This window comes from Pteropus medius, unplaced genomic scaffold (genome assembly GCF_902729225.1).
Source record: "Pteropus medius unplaced genomic scaffold, Ma_sr-lr_union100, whole genome shotgun sequence".
NCBI lineage: Eukaryota > Metazoa > Chordata > Mammalia > Chiroptera > Pteropodidae > Pteropus > Pteropus medius.
Window position 1 is genome coordinate 361,612 of NW_024342648.1, and position 14,807 is coordinate 376,418.

General features: G+C 54.7%; 1 protein-coding gene across 1 annotated transcript in view; it reads left to right on the forward strand.

The window, feature by feature from the left end:
* ABCD1 (ATP binding cassette subfamily D member 1) overlaps positions 1–12,780 on the forward strand; it is a 17,546-nt gene extending 4,766 nt beyond the window's left edge. The window contains exons 3-10 of the mRNA XM_039866947.1: positions 5,269–5,411; positions 5,497–5,665; positions 6,251–6,345; positions 8,911–9,056; positions 9,519–9,664; positions 10,866–10,950; positions 11,173–11,298; positions 11,480–12,780. Coding sequence (XP_039722881.1) covers positions 5,269–5,411; positions 5,497–5,665; positions 6,251–6,345; positions 8,911–9,056; positions 9,519–9,664; positions 10,866–10,950; positions 11,173–11,298; positions 11,480–11,687 — 1,118 coding nt within the window. The 3' untranslated portion in view covers positions 11,688–12,780. The remainder of the gene's footprint in view (positions 1–5,268; positions 5,412–5,496; positions 5,666–6,250; positions 6,346–8,910; positions 9,057–9,518; positions 9,665–10,865; positions 10,951–11,172; positions 11,299–11,479) is intronic.
* Positions 12,781–14,807: the final 2,027 nt, after the last annotated feature.

A 14,807-nucleotide genomic window follows, 5' to 3' on the forward strand; every position in this document is an offset into this window, starting at 1 on the left:
GGGGTCCGGAAGCCTGTTCTACCTGTAATTTTAGCGATCGGATCACCTGAATTCCCATTTTGTTCCTCTACTGTTTTGCAACACATTCATTCCATCTACAGTCTTTTCGTGCTTGCCCTTTCAAAGGTCGCTGCATACGTGCGCACTGAGAACATTCTCCGTTAATTGATGGTTTCTCCCCATCCTGGCCCTTAGAACACCTGGAACTCGGGGACCAGCCCCAGCTGATGGTGCTGATGTACCCCAGTGTCAAGTTTGCTTTCCTGTGTTTTTATACTTGGCTATTGCTTTGTCGCGTGGATGCCTGTTTAAATCCAGCCCTTTGTTTGCTGATTTCTCTCCGCTCACCAGCCCTTTTCTCCAGATAGGCATCTTTCAGAAGTGTTTTTCTGCAAGGCTTTCGTCATGGGCACTTCGCAATTATTTCGTTGCCTGAAAATGTCTTTATTTTACCCTCCCCCCCTGAACTAAAGATTACCTGGGTGTGGGGGTCCAGGCGGACAGTTATTTGCTCTCAGCCCATTGACAATAATTCATTGTCCCTGCTGGAAAATCTGCTCGTTATCAGCTCAAGGTCCCCCAGCAGCCTGCATTGTCCCTCTGGCTAGTTACAGACTTTCTTGCTCTGGTATTCTGCAGTTTCGCTTTGAAGTGTTCACCTGTGGGTTTCTGTTTATCCCGCTTGAGACTCATTATATGGCCTTAGAATATTCAGATTTTTTCCATCATTCTGAAAATGCTCAGCTGTTACCTTTTCGTTCTTTTTTTTTTTTCCTTCTCTCTTTTTGTTATCGTTTCAAATATCGTATCACTCTTGTTCCTTTACTCTTTGCTTCTGGAACTGCTGCTGGACACATGTGGGCCTTCTGCCCCTCTCCTCTGTGGTTCTCCTATTCACTTCACTATTTCTCATCCAGCCCTATGTGTGCCGAAGCCTGAGAGATTTCTTCACATCTTCCTGTTCACTCATTCGCCAGTTTTCTCTTCGCCTGAGTCTAATCTGATTTTTTTTCAAATTTTCAGCGACTATTTCTATCAAGTTCTATTTGATTCTCCTTCAGATAGAATTTTTAAAATAGATTCTTTATTCAACTAGGAACTTCAGACTGTTTTGACAAGCGTCTGATTTCCTCATCTTTTTGAATGCTCCTTTTATGCTGTATATCGTATTAATGATACTTATTCCACAGTCTCTATCTAGCTATTGGGTTATCTGAACTCTTGGGGATCTAAGCCAGCTTGATCTTCCATCTGCCAATCTTCGCTCATGGTAGATTCTTTCCTTGTGGGTTTTGCAACCAGACTTTCTTGAGAACCCTGAGTGGCCTAACAGGAAGGTACCATTGCCCAGTGCTATTGGCCTTAATTTTGGCCAAGCACTCCTGGAATTAACCACTTGGAAGCCAGTTTCACATTAACGTCTCAGCTTGGGGAGGAGGGGTTCCTGAACTTGGAGGTGATATTCATTCGAACCCCAGACACATAATTACGAAATCTTAGAGGAGACCTTTGGTTCCTGGGCCTGGAACTCTGGCTACATGACCTGTCTTCTGATCTCTGGGGATTTCACTGGCGCACCTGGCTGCTGGCTTCTCTGCGGGCTCCTGGGAATTTACCTCGCTTTCCTACGAGCACAGCTCTGCTTTCAGAGGTGTTCTACTTTATGTAGTCCGGTAGGAAGAGGGTTGTCATTTATGTTTAGAGAGAGAGAGCCTGACTCGTTTCAGAACCAGAAGTCTCTCTGATTCTCTCCCTATTGGTGGCTCTCCCTTGGGGCTTCTGTACCCTCAGCTGTGTGTCACTCTCTGGGAAAGGAACTAATTGGAGGGGGGTAGTTACTTTCTACCAATGACCCTACATCAAGGGTGGCCCTGATTTAGGCACTGGTACCACACCTAGTCAGCACACTTTGTCCAGAGGGTAGGGATGGACCCATGGTTTCTGTGAGGAACTGCCTACAGCCACTTCCCCCTGTGCCTGGCACTGGGCACAGCTTGGCCTGTCTAGTCTCCAAGACCTCTCTCTCCTCTGAAGTCCTAGGACCTTTCGGAGCCTCTGCCATGCTAGGCTTCACGAGCAATTAAAGAAGCATGAGCTCCTGTCTCCAATCTCATGGCCCTTATAGTCGGTTACCTGTGAAAATGTGAAATGCTCCTGTCTCTATTGGTCACTTCCCTTGCATCTTACTGGCCTCCTTGTTAGTCCCCCAAAACACCAGGCAGGCTTCTGCCTCAGGGCCTTTGCACATGCTCTTCCCTCTGCCAAGAATACTCTTACTTCTGAGGTCCTGCCCTCCTTCTGTCAGAGTTTCCATTCACAGGTGCCCTCTAGGTAAGGCCTGCCCTACCCGTCACCCTGCCTCTCTCTTTCCCTCCCCAGCCTTCCCGCACTCCCAAGCACTGAACACCCTATCTACTGCACTTAGCTATCTGGTTTATAGTCTCTCTGCCCCTATAGATTGGGATCTCAATGAGGCCTGGATTTTTGTCTGTTTTTCCCCGCTCCAGGTGCTTCAGGGAGGCTGAGAACCCCGGGGGCTGGTGGGAGGAAAGAGGCACTTATCAACTGGAAAAGATTTAGATGCCTTTGCCCTTTCTGGCCTGCTGGCCCTGCAAAGGTGGAGGGCCCAGGGGAGGGGCGGCCTCCTGCACACAGCTGCTGGGTGTACTGCTCTGAGGCCCTGGTCTTAGCTGCCCGAGGGCAGTTGGTTCCGTCTGCAGAAAGGTGCCAGCCATTGCCAGAATGCCCCGGGCACCTGCAGACCCTTCCCCTTAATGTGCAGTCACTGTCCAGCTCTCAGGATATCCTGGGAAGAGGGCTTGTGTCCACTTGCTTGTTGGGGACTGTGTACCCAGGGGCACAGTCAGAAGGAAGGTCCAGAACCTTAGACTGGGGATTAACAACCCCCCTTCCTCGCTCAGTCCCCTGGATTCCTGGGCCAGGCTCCAGAACATGACACAAGCGCTCTGGCCAGCCATCACATCCCCTTTCCGCCTCACGCTGCACCTGAGCTGCTCTGGAGGCCATGTGCCCTAAGCCGACTTCCTGTCCCTTCCTGCCCTACTGCCACCATATCCCTGAGGATCCTCCCTCTGACCAACAGGTGCCCCTGGATAGAGCCCTTCCCACCGCTTCAGCCTCAGGAGCCCTGGCTTCCCCCGAAACCCCCAGTGGGTGCTGCTCGCTCCCCCATATCCAATACCCTCAGAATCGGCATTCCCCTTGCTCCTCCTCACCATTTCCAGAACATTCCTTGTGTAAAAGCCCTGCCTCTCTGGGGGTTCCCAGGGTCAAGGGAGTCAAGGCCATTGACAAGAGAGGGTTGAAGTGAGTGGCCACTGGGCCCAGACTGAGACAGCAAAGCAAGTCAAGATAGAAGCAAGCTCTGAGAAGAAGTCGGGGTGTGGAGGATGGCTGTTTCCATGGAGACCACAGGAGGAGGGTGAGGGAGAAACAGGGGTAGCAGCGGAGGTCTAAAAGTGGGCAGTCAGTCTTTCTTTCTTTCTTTCTTTCTTTCTTTCTTTCTTTCTTTCTTTCTTTCTTTCTTTCTTTTCTTTCTTTCTTTCTTTTCTTTTTCTTTCTTTTTTAGGCGAGGTAACCTTGTTGACTATGATTGCAAGGACCTTGTCAGCTTGCAGTCCCTTATTTTTTTTGCCGCCTGCAGCACCTGGTCTTCTCCCAGGTGGTCTCCCATCCGCGCATTAACCAGTCCGGCCCCTGTGTTTTAGCTCTGAGATCAGACGGATCGGGCTTGTTCAGGGTAGCATGGCTGTAGACGGGCAGTCATTCTTGAGGAGCTCGGGGGTACAACAGCTCTGAGCATTAGAGGTTGAGGTACAGGTATGGCCCCAGAGGGGCTACTGTGGATAGTACACGATACAGGGTCAGGGTACTCTAGGGGGAAGGAGCTGGGTGAGCCAAGAATGAAAGGCGAGTGCCTAATGGCTCATATTTTTATCCATGTTATTGGGATATAATTAACATACCATACAATTCAGCCTTTTAAAGTACTGAATTCAGTGGTTTTTTAATATGTTCACAAAGTTGTGTAACTATCACCAGCATCTAATTCCAAAACATTGTCATCACCCGAAAAAGAAAGCCCAGACCCATAAAAGTCACTCCCCAGCCCCCGGCCCCTGGCGTCCACTAATCTTTGTGTCATTATGGACTTGCCTCTTACGGACACCTCATCTAAATGGAATCACACAATATGTGGCCCTTTGTGACTGGCTTCTTTCACCCAGGAGAATATTTTCAAGGTTCATCCATGTTGTAGGATGAATCAGTGCTTCATTCCTTTTGTTGGCTGAAAAATATTCCATTGCGTGTGTGTCCCACAATTTCTTTCTCTCTTCATCCGTTGATGGACATGTGGGTTGTTTCTACTTTTTGGCTGTTATGAATGATGCTATGATCACTCGTGTGCAAGTGTCTGCATAGACATATTTTTTTTTCTCCTGGGCATATACCTGGGAGAGTAATTGCTGGGTCATATGGTAACTTTATATTTACCTTTTTGAGAAACTGGCATGTTTTCCACAGGCGCTGTGCCAATTTACATCCCCACCAGCAGGGTACAAGGGGTCCAGTTTCTTCACTTCTCCACCAACACTTGTTATCTCTTTAATTCGAGCCCTCCTAGTGGGTGTGAGGTGACATCTCATTGTGGTTTTGCTTTGCGTTTCCCTGATGACTAGTGATGTCGAGCATCTTTTCATGAGCTTGTTGGCCATTTGTATATCTTAGATATACCATAGAAATGTCTATTCAGATCTTTTGCCCATTGTTTAATTGGGTCGTTTGTCTCTTTGTTGTTGAATTGAAAAAGTTCTTTCTATATTCTGCAGACTAGATCCTTTTCAGATATGTGATTTTCAGGTATTTCCTCCAAATCTGTAAGTTGTCTTTTCACTTTCTTGATGGTTTCTTTTGGTGCCCCAAGGTTTTTAATTTTGATGAAGCTCATTTATCCATTTTTCTTTTGTCGCTGGTGTTTTTGGTGTCATGTTTAAGGAGCCATACCTAATACCAGGTCACAAAGATGTAACCCCGCTTTCCTCTAAGAGTTTTGTAGTCTTATTTCTTATATGCAGGCCAGTGCTCCCCTTGGAGTTAGTGTTTGTGTATGGTGTGGGGTAGGGGTAATTTTTTGCATGTGGATACTCATTTGTCCCAGCACCATTTGCCGGAAAGACTCGTGTTTCCCTCAGCGGGTCAGTTTTGACTTTCCACTGTCTCTGTCCCTCCCCTCCACTATGCTCCCAGATACGGAGGCTGTCAAGAAGGCGGCCTTAGAGATGAAGGAGGAGGAGCTGGTAAGCGAGCGCACAGAAGCCTTCACCATTGCCCGAAACCTCCTCACGGCTGCTGCAGACGCCATTGAGCGGGTCATGTCGTCCTACAAGGAGGTAACCCCCACAGCGTCCACCCCTGCCTTGCCCCCCATCCCACCCTCAACAGGCAGGGGCTGAGCCAGGGCCTCCCTTCCCACAGGTGACAGAGCTGGCAGGCTACACAGCCCGGGTACATGAGATGTTCCAGGTATTCGAAGAAGTCCAGCACTGTCGTTTCAAGAGGCCTGGGGAGCCGGAGGATGCTCAGGCGGGGTCCGGGGCTGTGGTCAGGTCCGGTGTTCGTGTGGAGGGGCCCCTGAAGATCCAAGGTAAGGGCGCCCACCCTACAGAGGCCCCCCCCGATCCCTGCCCTCCTACTGCAGGCATCTCCCAGTGCCACCTGGAGGGCTGGATCTTTGAGCTGTGCCCCCAGGGAAGGCTTCCTTCACAGAGCAGTCACTACTGGCCAGTCTACTCACTGCTCAGCTCTTTTCAGGTGCCCTGGCTGGGATTTCTATTTGCAAAAGAGGGGCACATGGTCCTTGAGTATAGGGGGGTCACTCATCCACATGGGCAGGAAGAGAAAGTTCAAGGCTACAGCAGGGGCCGGGGTGCTGTGGAAGAGGGACTGGAGTGTCTGAGCCGCCATTAAGGTGGTGCCAGGACCGGAGGGCTGCAGGGCAGGACTGGGCTCTGTGCTTTGGTTTCTGGAAAAGAGAAGCGGCTTTGCCCCTCCCCCTCCCAGAGCACAGCACTAGATACTGGGGGGTGGGTCTGCTTGTGGGAAGAGTACTCCCAAGGGGCCTTGGACCACACACTGGCATGCTGTTGTAGGGTGTTGGGGGGGCACATGGAACTTACCAGAAGGCAAAGGGAGTGCTGCTCCTCTTTCTCTTCCTTTGTGTTCTCTTCAGGCCAAGTGGTGGATGTGGAACAGGGGATTATTTGTGACAACATCCCTATCATCACGCCCACGGGCGAAGTGGTGGTGGCCAGCCTCAACATCAGGGTAAGTTGAGTGGGCTGAGCTGGGCTGGGCTGAGCCATGGGGCCCAGGGCCTGGCCTTCTGCATTTATAAGCCCAGCCCTTGGCGTCCAGCCTGCCCATGTTGTCAGTAGCCATTGTCCCCATATCTACGTGGTAGGTGGGCTAAGGTCAAGGTGAAAGGCCAACATGCCTCTGACTATTGGGTGTGGAGTGATGGAGACAGAGCTGATAAAAGAGACTCATAATTACCAGGATTGGGGAAGAGTCACTGACAGTTCCTTGCCCCGTTGTCGCCGGCTCCATCCCTCCCCGACCCCAGCCCCCCAGAAGCCCGGGACTGGGGAATCTGTTTCAACTCCAACTGTCTTAGAACAGATTGCCCTCCACTGACTGGGCTTGGGGTCCCACCCATCCGCCTCAAGGAGCCCCCAGTGGAGGTGTGTGTGCTAGGTGCAGCCTGGCCCCTCAGAAGGACTCTCAGCCAAACTTATACAGGTCATCTGTGGAAAGGAAGCCCTAGTGGCTGACACCCACTGTGTGCCCAGTCAAGGCTTTGGACAGGGTTTGGGGTGAAGGGGAGACCTGCAGGGTCAGAGAAAGAAGTGAGAAGAAGTCATTCATTCGTTTATTCATTTAACCGATATTCTCTGAGCTCCAGACTGGGTACTGGAAACCAGAGGTAAAACACGGAGGCCCCTGACCTCTAGGAAGCCCCACTCTGGGGAGCTCTAAAGTATTACAAAGGTCCCCAATGAAGCAGCTGTCCAGGGTCCAGTGGGGGCCATAGGAAGGGTAGTCACCATCCCCGGGGGGAGCAGAGGTCATGTGAAGCTTCACGCGGGAGCCTCTAGGCAGGCGAACCGCGTGATGAAGACCTCCCACAGAAGGCAGGTGGAGAATAGGCAAGGGAGTGGCAGCAGCTGAGGGGCCTCAGGGGCCGTGTGCGCCCGGCCGAGGAGCTGGGTTGGCAGGAGCCATGGCCGGGCAGGGAATAAGTGGAAGAGGCGAGCGGAGGGGGCAGTGCCTGGGGCTCCTTTCCTTCATCTGCTGAGAGGAACCCTGGGAGCCAGTTGGAGGCTAGGAACACGTCATTACCCCAGGTCCCCAGGTAGCACAGGACAGTGGCGTGATCCCCATCTACCCCAGCAGTGGTCACTCTTGGGGTTTAGGGGGAACTGCCGATGGCCTGTTTATCCGAGGCGGATGGTTTCCAGGCAGCCCAACTAGGCAAAGCCCAGCGGCCCCGGTGAGCAGGGCAGCAGAGCGGCTGGGTAGGAAGCAAGGCCATGCGAGGAGTGGGTAACTGGGGCGCAAGAGCAGGGCGTGGGGGCCGAGCAAGAGCTCTGGCCCGGTGGAGCCGAGCTCTGGGGCTGGGAGGTGTCGGGGAAGGTGGTGGGGTGGGAAGGGCGACAGGAGAGATGCAGGGAAGGAGAGGAGGGAGGCAGCTATGGCGCCAGCTGAGGGCTGAGGCAGCTGTGCCGGGCCCAGCACCAGAGGAGCTTTGTCACACGTCTGGATGGGGGAGGTCCAGACCATGGCAGTGGAGTCTCTCCCAGGTCTGGGGGCCTGGAAGTCCAGGCCAGGGTGTCTCTCAGGGCAGTGAAAGAGAATCTGTTCCAGGTCATCCCAGCTTCTGGCGCTCGCTGGCCATCGGGGTACTCCTTGGCTTCACTTCCGTCTCGGCCTCTGGCTTCACATGGCGTGTTCCTGTGTACATGCCCGTGACCAAATGGCCCCTTTTTATAAGGACACCAGTCACATTGGATTAGAGGTCTCCCCGTTCCAGGACAACCTCATCTAAATTGAACTAATTACATCTGTAAAGACTCTGCTTCCAAATAAGGTCACATTCTGAGGTCCTGGGGGTTAGGACCCTAATACGTGAATTTTGGGGGACACAGTTCAACCCGTAACACTGACCAACGTGAGCCAGGGACAGCCTTGCATGCGCTGCACTCGTAGATCTTCTGAGGGCCATGGAGGCCGGTAGGCAGGCGAGGACAGCGGTCTCCCAGCCTCTGACCCCTCTTTCCTGCACCCCCATCCCCGCAGCTCGGCTGGCCTTTTTCCATCAGCCAGTGGGCATCATGCGATTGGCTAATTGTGAAGCCTGAAGCCCTTGATACTGAGCCTGAGGGTCACAGTGGCATCTCCGTGGCACCCTGGCACCCGTGGGGACAATGCGAGGGCCGTGGCAGGCAGCCAGAGTTTACTGTCCACCTAGAACTCTAAACAAAGTGCCAAAACACTTGGATTCCCAGTGAAGTGGGATGCCGTGGCATGGGGGGCCGACGTTGACTTTCTGGGGCGTACATCCCTCCATGTGTCTGTGGCAGGATGGGCCCTCCTCCTGCTGACGCCATGCTCTCTGGTACGTGTCGGGGCCTTAGGGAATAGGCTGGATTCCAACACAGGCATTCAACTGCGTCTCTGGATGCCGGACCCCATTGCCTTGGCCCTGCTGTCCCTATCCACCAGCCTTGGCATGCACGTGGGTGCAGGACGCTGTCAGAGGCTGTCAGGAAGGCCACAGGTGAGAGGAAGAGGGCCCATTGCCCCCCCGGTACCATGGCACTGCCTCCGCAGGTGGAAGAGGGCATGCACCTGCTCATCACAGGCCCCAACGGCTGCGGCAAGAGTTCTCTGTTCCGGATCCTTGGCGGGCTCTGGCCCACGTACGGCGGCGTGCTCTACAAGCCCCCACCCCAGCGCATGTTCTACATCCCTCAGAGGTGAGCAGCGCAGGGGAGAGGGTGGAAGCCAGGGTCCCCGCCCCTTCCGACCTGTGGGAACTGACACCCAGGAGATGGCAGAGCTTGGGGCCTTAGGAGAGGGACAGCGAGATGCTGCCCCCAGCATCTTGGGGCCTCCACCTGCCCCCTCCCGCCCTCCAACCCGGTGACTTTACAGCTGTTTGGTGTGCACATTGGGGGCCGTGAATCTGTGTGCATGTGTGTGTGTATGTGTGTGAGCATGTGCACGCGTGTGCTGTGCGTATGCATGCGTGCGTGTGCATGCAGGGTGAGTGTGTGAGTCTGGTGTACATAGAAGGGTGTGAGCGCTCCCTGGAGCACTTTCTGGCAGGGGTCTGTGGGCTTAGAGTCGGCCCTGCCTCCAGCAGCCAGTGCCCATGGCGTAGGCCACACAGGCACAGGGCTGGCCCTTCCCTTGGTGGACACACAGCTTTCCCACAGGCCCTACATGTCCGTCGGCTCCTTGCGCGACCAGGTGATCTACCCAGACTCGGTGGAGGACATGCGAAGGAAGGGCTATTCGGAGCAACATCTGGAAGCCATCCTGGACATCGTGCACCTGAACCACATCTTGCAGCGGGAAGGAGGTAGGGGGTTAGGGCATCTCGCCTCTCAGCGCTAGGGACTGAGCCATCCATCAGGGAACCTGCTGCCAGCCCAGCTCCCGCCTCCCTCTTGGCCCCCTACATCCAGAAGGCCAAAGTGCTAGGCGCCCTGAGAGCCCGTCTTAACAGGGCAGACTGACAGGAAGTGGGTGGCCCAGGCTTCCCAGGCCTGAGTGAGGTGGAGAAGGGAGGCTAGGCATGCAGGCAGGGGCCGTCCGAGGGGCAGGGGCTCGCTGTCTGGCCGGATGCCCTCTCCAGGCTCTGGGGCTGGGGGCAGGGAGGCCCTGACAGGGAAGGAAACCCTTGGAAGGCTTTAAGCAGGGAAGCAACAGGTCAGTTTCGAATTTCAGCAAGAGGACAGACCGAGGGGCATGGCGTGGGCAGGGCAGCCAGGGAGGAGCAAGCACAGGCCATTGCTCAGAGGGCCTGGAGCAGAGGTGGAGGGGACACCCCGCTTTCTGGCTTGAGCCTGGGGGTGCTGTCCCCTGAGAAGGAGAGGAGGAAGGGACAAGCAAGGGAAGGCATTGGTCAGGGGCTTACCTGGTTTGTCTGCAAATACCCGAATACCTGTTGGGCCGGAGATGAGGAGGAGAGGGCGGAACCCAGGGCGGGGCTGAACTGACTTTCTTAGTGAAATCCGAGCGGCAGGGTTCCGCTTCCTGCCCCCCCCCCCCTTAGGGCCAGCTTGACCTTGAGCAAATCCCTCATCTCTTGAGACTCTCCACCTGTAGGAGACAGGTACCAATCCCTCCTTCAGCGCCAGCTTTAAACAAAATCACTCCTGCGGACTCTTCCCAGGTGTGGTGGCTGTGCAGAAAAGATCGGGGCCTGCCGTAGTGACTCACTTTAACTTGATCGCCTCTGTGAAGACCCCTTCCCCAAATAGTCACCTTGTGAGGTCCTGGGGGTTAGGAGTCCCTCATATCTTCTTTTAGAGGGGACACAATTCTGGTTCCAACTTCTTTCTGACTGTTAACATATCACCTACAGACATACGAGTACCCAAGGCACCCAGAGCTAGAGGTTGGCCTTCTCCACAGTCAAATGTGCCATCTTCCACTGTCATTTGTCTCCCCAGCCCCTCCTAAGTGACCCCAGGTCCTCCCACCATGCCCACTATACCCAGCAAGCCCAGGTCTGGGCCGTTGTTGAATTGAGCAGAGCCCCTTTGTCCCCTGCCCAGGTTGGGAGGCCGTGTGCGACTGGAAGGACGTTCTGTCAGGGGGCGAGAAGCAGAGAATCGGCATGGCCCGCATGTTCTACCACAAGTGAGTAGGCTGTCCAGGGTGCTAGGGCTCCCTCGGGCACTGGTTGCTCTCCAAGCGGCTCAGCGCGCATGCTCTCTGGGGCTGCCTCAGGGGGAAGGCAGTACCATTAGGAGGCCCCTTCCCGGGCCCCAACAGGGATTGGGCCACAAAGGGTGAGGGCTAGGGACAGGCCAGGGTGTCTGGAGGGTCCACAGCCTTGTCTACTCGGCCCCTACCCCCAAGGCCCAAGTACGCCCTTCTGGATGAATGTACCAGCGCTGTGAGCATCGACGTGGAAGGCAAGATCTTCCAGGCAGCGAAAGATGCAGGCATCGCTCTGCTTTCCATCACTCACCGCCCCTCCCTATGGTAGGTGCCCTCCGTTTCTGCCTGGAGTTCAGGGGAGGGCGTGCCCTTCCCGCATTTGACACCCCCATGACTTTGCAACTGGGGAGGGGATGGCGCTACCATCAGAGGGGCAGTGGGCCCTGGCAAGCCCGGTAAGTGTCTGCTACTGAACGGCCTCCTTCCCATCCCTCTCCTGGCCCAGGAAGTACCACACGCACTTGCTCCAGTTCGACGGGGAGGGCGGCTGGAAGTTCGAGAAGCTGGACTCGGCCACCCGCCTGAGCCTGACAGAGGAGAAGCAGCGGCTGGAGCAGCAGCTGGCAGGCATCCCCAAGATGCAGCGGCGTCTCCAGGAGCTCTGCCAGATCCTGGGCCAAGGCCCCAAGGTCCTCCACGGTGCCGACATCTGACGGGGCCATGGCTTCAGGCTCTCGGCCCCTGCCCCTCCCTGAGCCCTCGGATCATATGAAGGAAACAGCAGCGCCTGTCCACCCACTGTCCCCCAGCCCTACCACGGGCCCACCCCGCATGGCTCCCCGTCTTCCCAGGCCTTGCGGCCACCGGCCTGCCTTGCCTAGCGGACTGCCCGCGAAACCGCGTGCCCGACCCCCACAACCCTGCCCTGGGGCAAGTAGCCATGGAAGTTCCTACCCTGCTGCTCACTCCAACCCTGCCCCTTCCTTGCCCCACGATACTGTGACCTGGGCAGGGTCGCCGAATCCTTTCTTTTCTTTGGGGAGCGGGACAGGGGTAGGAGGTGAGCCCCAGCTCACATCGCTAGCCAGTCTGTGCTGAGCCTCGGCATTTGTGGGGCGCTGCCCTCCTAAGACTGAAGTCCCCCTCATTTCCTCCTTTTCAGTCCCTCGGAGACAGCACGGTCCATCCCTCTGTTGCCACCACCCAGGTGGCTGCCAAGACTCCCGTCCCATGGGATGTCCTTCCTGCCATAGAAACGGCCAAACGGGACCCATGGCCAGACAGGGCCCCTTGTCTTCCTCTTGTCCCTACCGGTCATCCCGAAGAGCCCTCGGGAGAAAACATTGCACAGCATTTCTTAGCAAGTGATAATAAGAATGTAGTCCCTACCTGTCTCGGCCCCTCCAACCTAATTTATTGGATTCCTGTTTGTAGCATCCTCTATTGCCGATGTGAGCACCCTGCTAGCAGGGGAGGTGACCCGGGCTGCGGTCCTTCCACCTGTGTCCCAGCCTCTGAGCCAGCCCCGGCCGGCCTGTTGCCCCACCAGCCTACACTGCCAGCTGCCACCAGGGGGGCCCAGGCCAGCCGGAGAGGGAGATGGATGCTGGTGCTTCCCGGAGTGCAGACGCCAGTGTTCACAGCTCAGTGCCAAAGAGGGGTCAGGCTGGGGAAGCTGTGTCTGCAAAGCCAGCCTCTGCCCGAGAGGGAAACCCCGCCACCGCCGTGTGCCTTTCGGGGGAGCCCTCAGCTCTCGGGCCGGGGAGGCTCCCTCAGTCCTTCAGTAAAAACCTCTCATGGAAAGTGCGTTCCCGCCTCCTGGCCTCTTCCTCTGGCGTGGTTTGGGGGAGAGACGGGGAGGGGCAGCAGAGTGTCTGGAGTGGGGAAGGAATAACCTCAGCCCATGCCCCCCGCCTGACGACACGGCTCAGCACATTCTCTGGCTGACATGGCGGTGGGGACGTGGCTTGAGCAACAGTATCTCACAAAAATATCGGCTGAGCCCAAATTCAATTCTGGGCCAAGCCTGGACTCAGTGCTGGGATGGGGAGGAGGGGCCCAATTCCTGGTCCCTGCATGAGGAGCTTCTGGAGGGAGAGTGTGGGAAGATCAGCAAGCTGCAAAGTGGGCCGATGGGTGCGGGGGGACGGAGGAAAAAGGGTCCTGACCTGGCCTGGCAAGGGGTAGCAGGGAAGAAGTGGTTCTAGACCTTCTGGGAGAAGGGAACGCTTGTGCAAAGGCCCACGGATGAATCAGGAGCAAGATGTGGGATATCGATGCTGAGCACAGGCGAATGGAAGGGCCGGGGCCACGCTGAGGAGCCAGGACTTAACTCGGGAAGTGAGGAGAAGCCACTGAAGAGTTTTCAGCAGGATGAAAAACACATGGAGTTTTGCTTAGAGCAGGCCCTGTGGAGGGGTGTTTCCAGGAATGCGCACCGCCAGAGAAAGAAGTTCTGACCCACACTGCAACATGGCTGAACTGCAAAGACACGATGCCAAGTGAAAGGAGTCAGTCACAAGAGACACATGTCGTATGAGTCCACTCATAAGAAATGTCCAGAATAGGCAAATCCACAGAGACAGAAAGGGGATCAGTGGGTGTCAGGGGCTGGGGACGGGGGAAATGTGTACAAGGTTTCCTTTGCGGGTGGCAAAAACGTTCTGGAACTATAGAGGTGATGGCTGCACAATACTGCGAATGCACTAAATGCTTCTGAATTGTGCACTTTAAAAGAGTTCATTTTATTTCCGTGACTTTCACCTCAAAAAGCAGATGATAGATTGCTTGATGATAGAAAGATGGTAGATGATTGATAGAGATTGATAGAGAGAGAGCGGCATGGCTGAGTGTACACACCACTCGAAGCAGCCCACACAAGATGTGCTGAGGCCTGAAATCCTGGACGGATTAGAGAGATTACAAGAAAGTCACGAGCATCGGACTCCGGGGGGAGGGGGAGAGGAGAGTCAAGGTGACCCCTGGGTTCTGGCCTGGGTGGCCAGGTGGGTGACGGCACCCTTCACTGAAGGAGGTCGGAGAGAAAGTGTCGCCTGACAATCACTGCTGGGCCTGGGCCCGCAGCCCCCGCGAGAGTGATGAGTAGGCAGTTGGCCAGAGGAGCGTGCAGCTTGGACGAGCTCCAGTCTGGAGGTCCTCCGAGGGGCCGTCGGTCAGCAGAGAGACAAGTGGTGGTTGAAGATCCGTGTAGACAGCCTGGGGAGGAGGGGCTTGGTCTCATGGGGGGATGGGAGACATGATTCTTTCTTGATCCCAGGAGAAGTAGTGAATCAGAAGGCGGGAGTCGTTCCTCCAGCTCATCCCAAGACTTATCTATTTATTTTTTGAAACTTAAATAGCTGGAATGGTTCTGTGGTCTGCCACCAAACCCTAATTGATACAGGGGGAAAGAGACAAACCTGGCAAATGCCGTCCAAAGTGTAGTGAAGAGGACATTGGACAAAGCAGACCTCAGGGCACAAATCGTTAGGAATTAAAGAGGTCGCTGCACAATGATTAAAGAAAAAATTCTTTCGGAGTGTTAAACACGCTGAATGCGTGTGTATCTGCCTGATGACAGAGCCTCAAATGTACGTCAAACAAAAAAGTAACAGTAAAAGGGATAATTAAGAAATCAGTAAATTCGCCACGATAAATTACATCACTTCTCACTATGATTGGCAGTTCAAGCAGACAAAACTAATAAGAATATAGGGAAAATTGAACAAGCTTGATTAACGGACATCCCAAAACTAGAGACTACACATTCTTTTCGAGCTCACCTTGAACATTTACTAAAACTCACCTAGGCCACAAAACAAATCTCAAAAAAT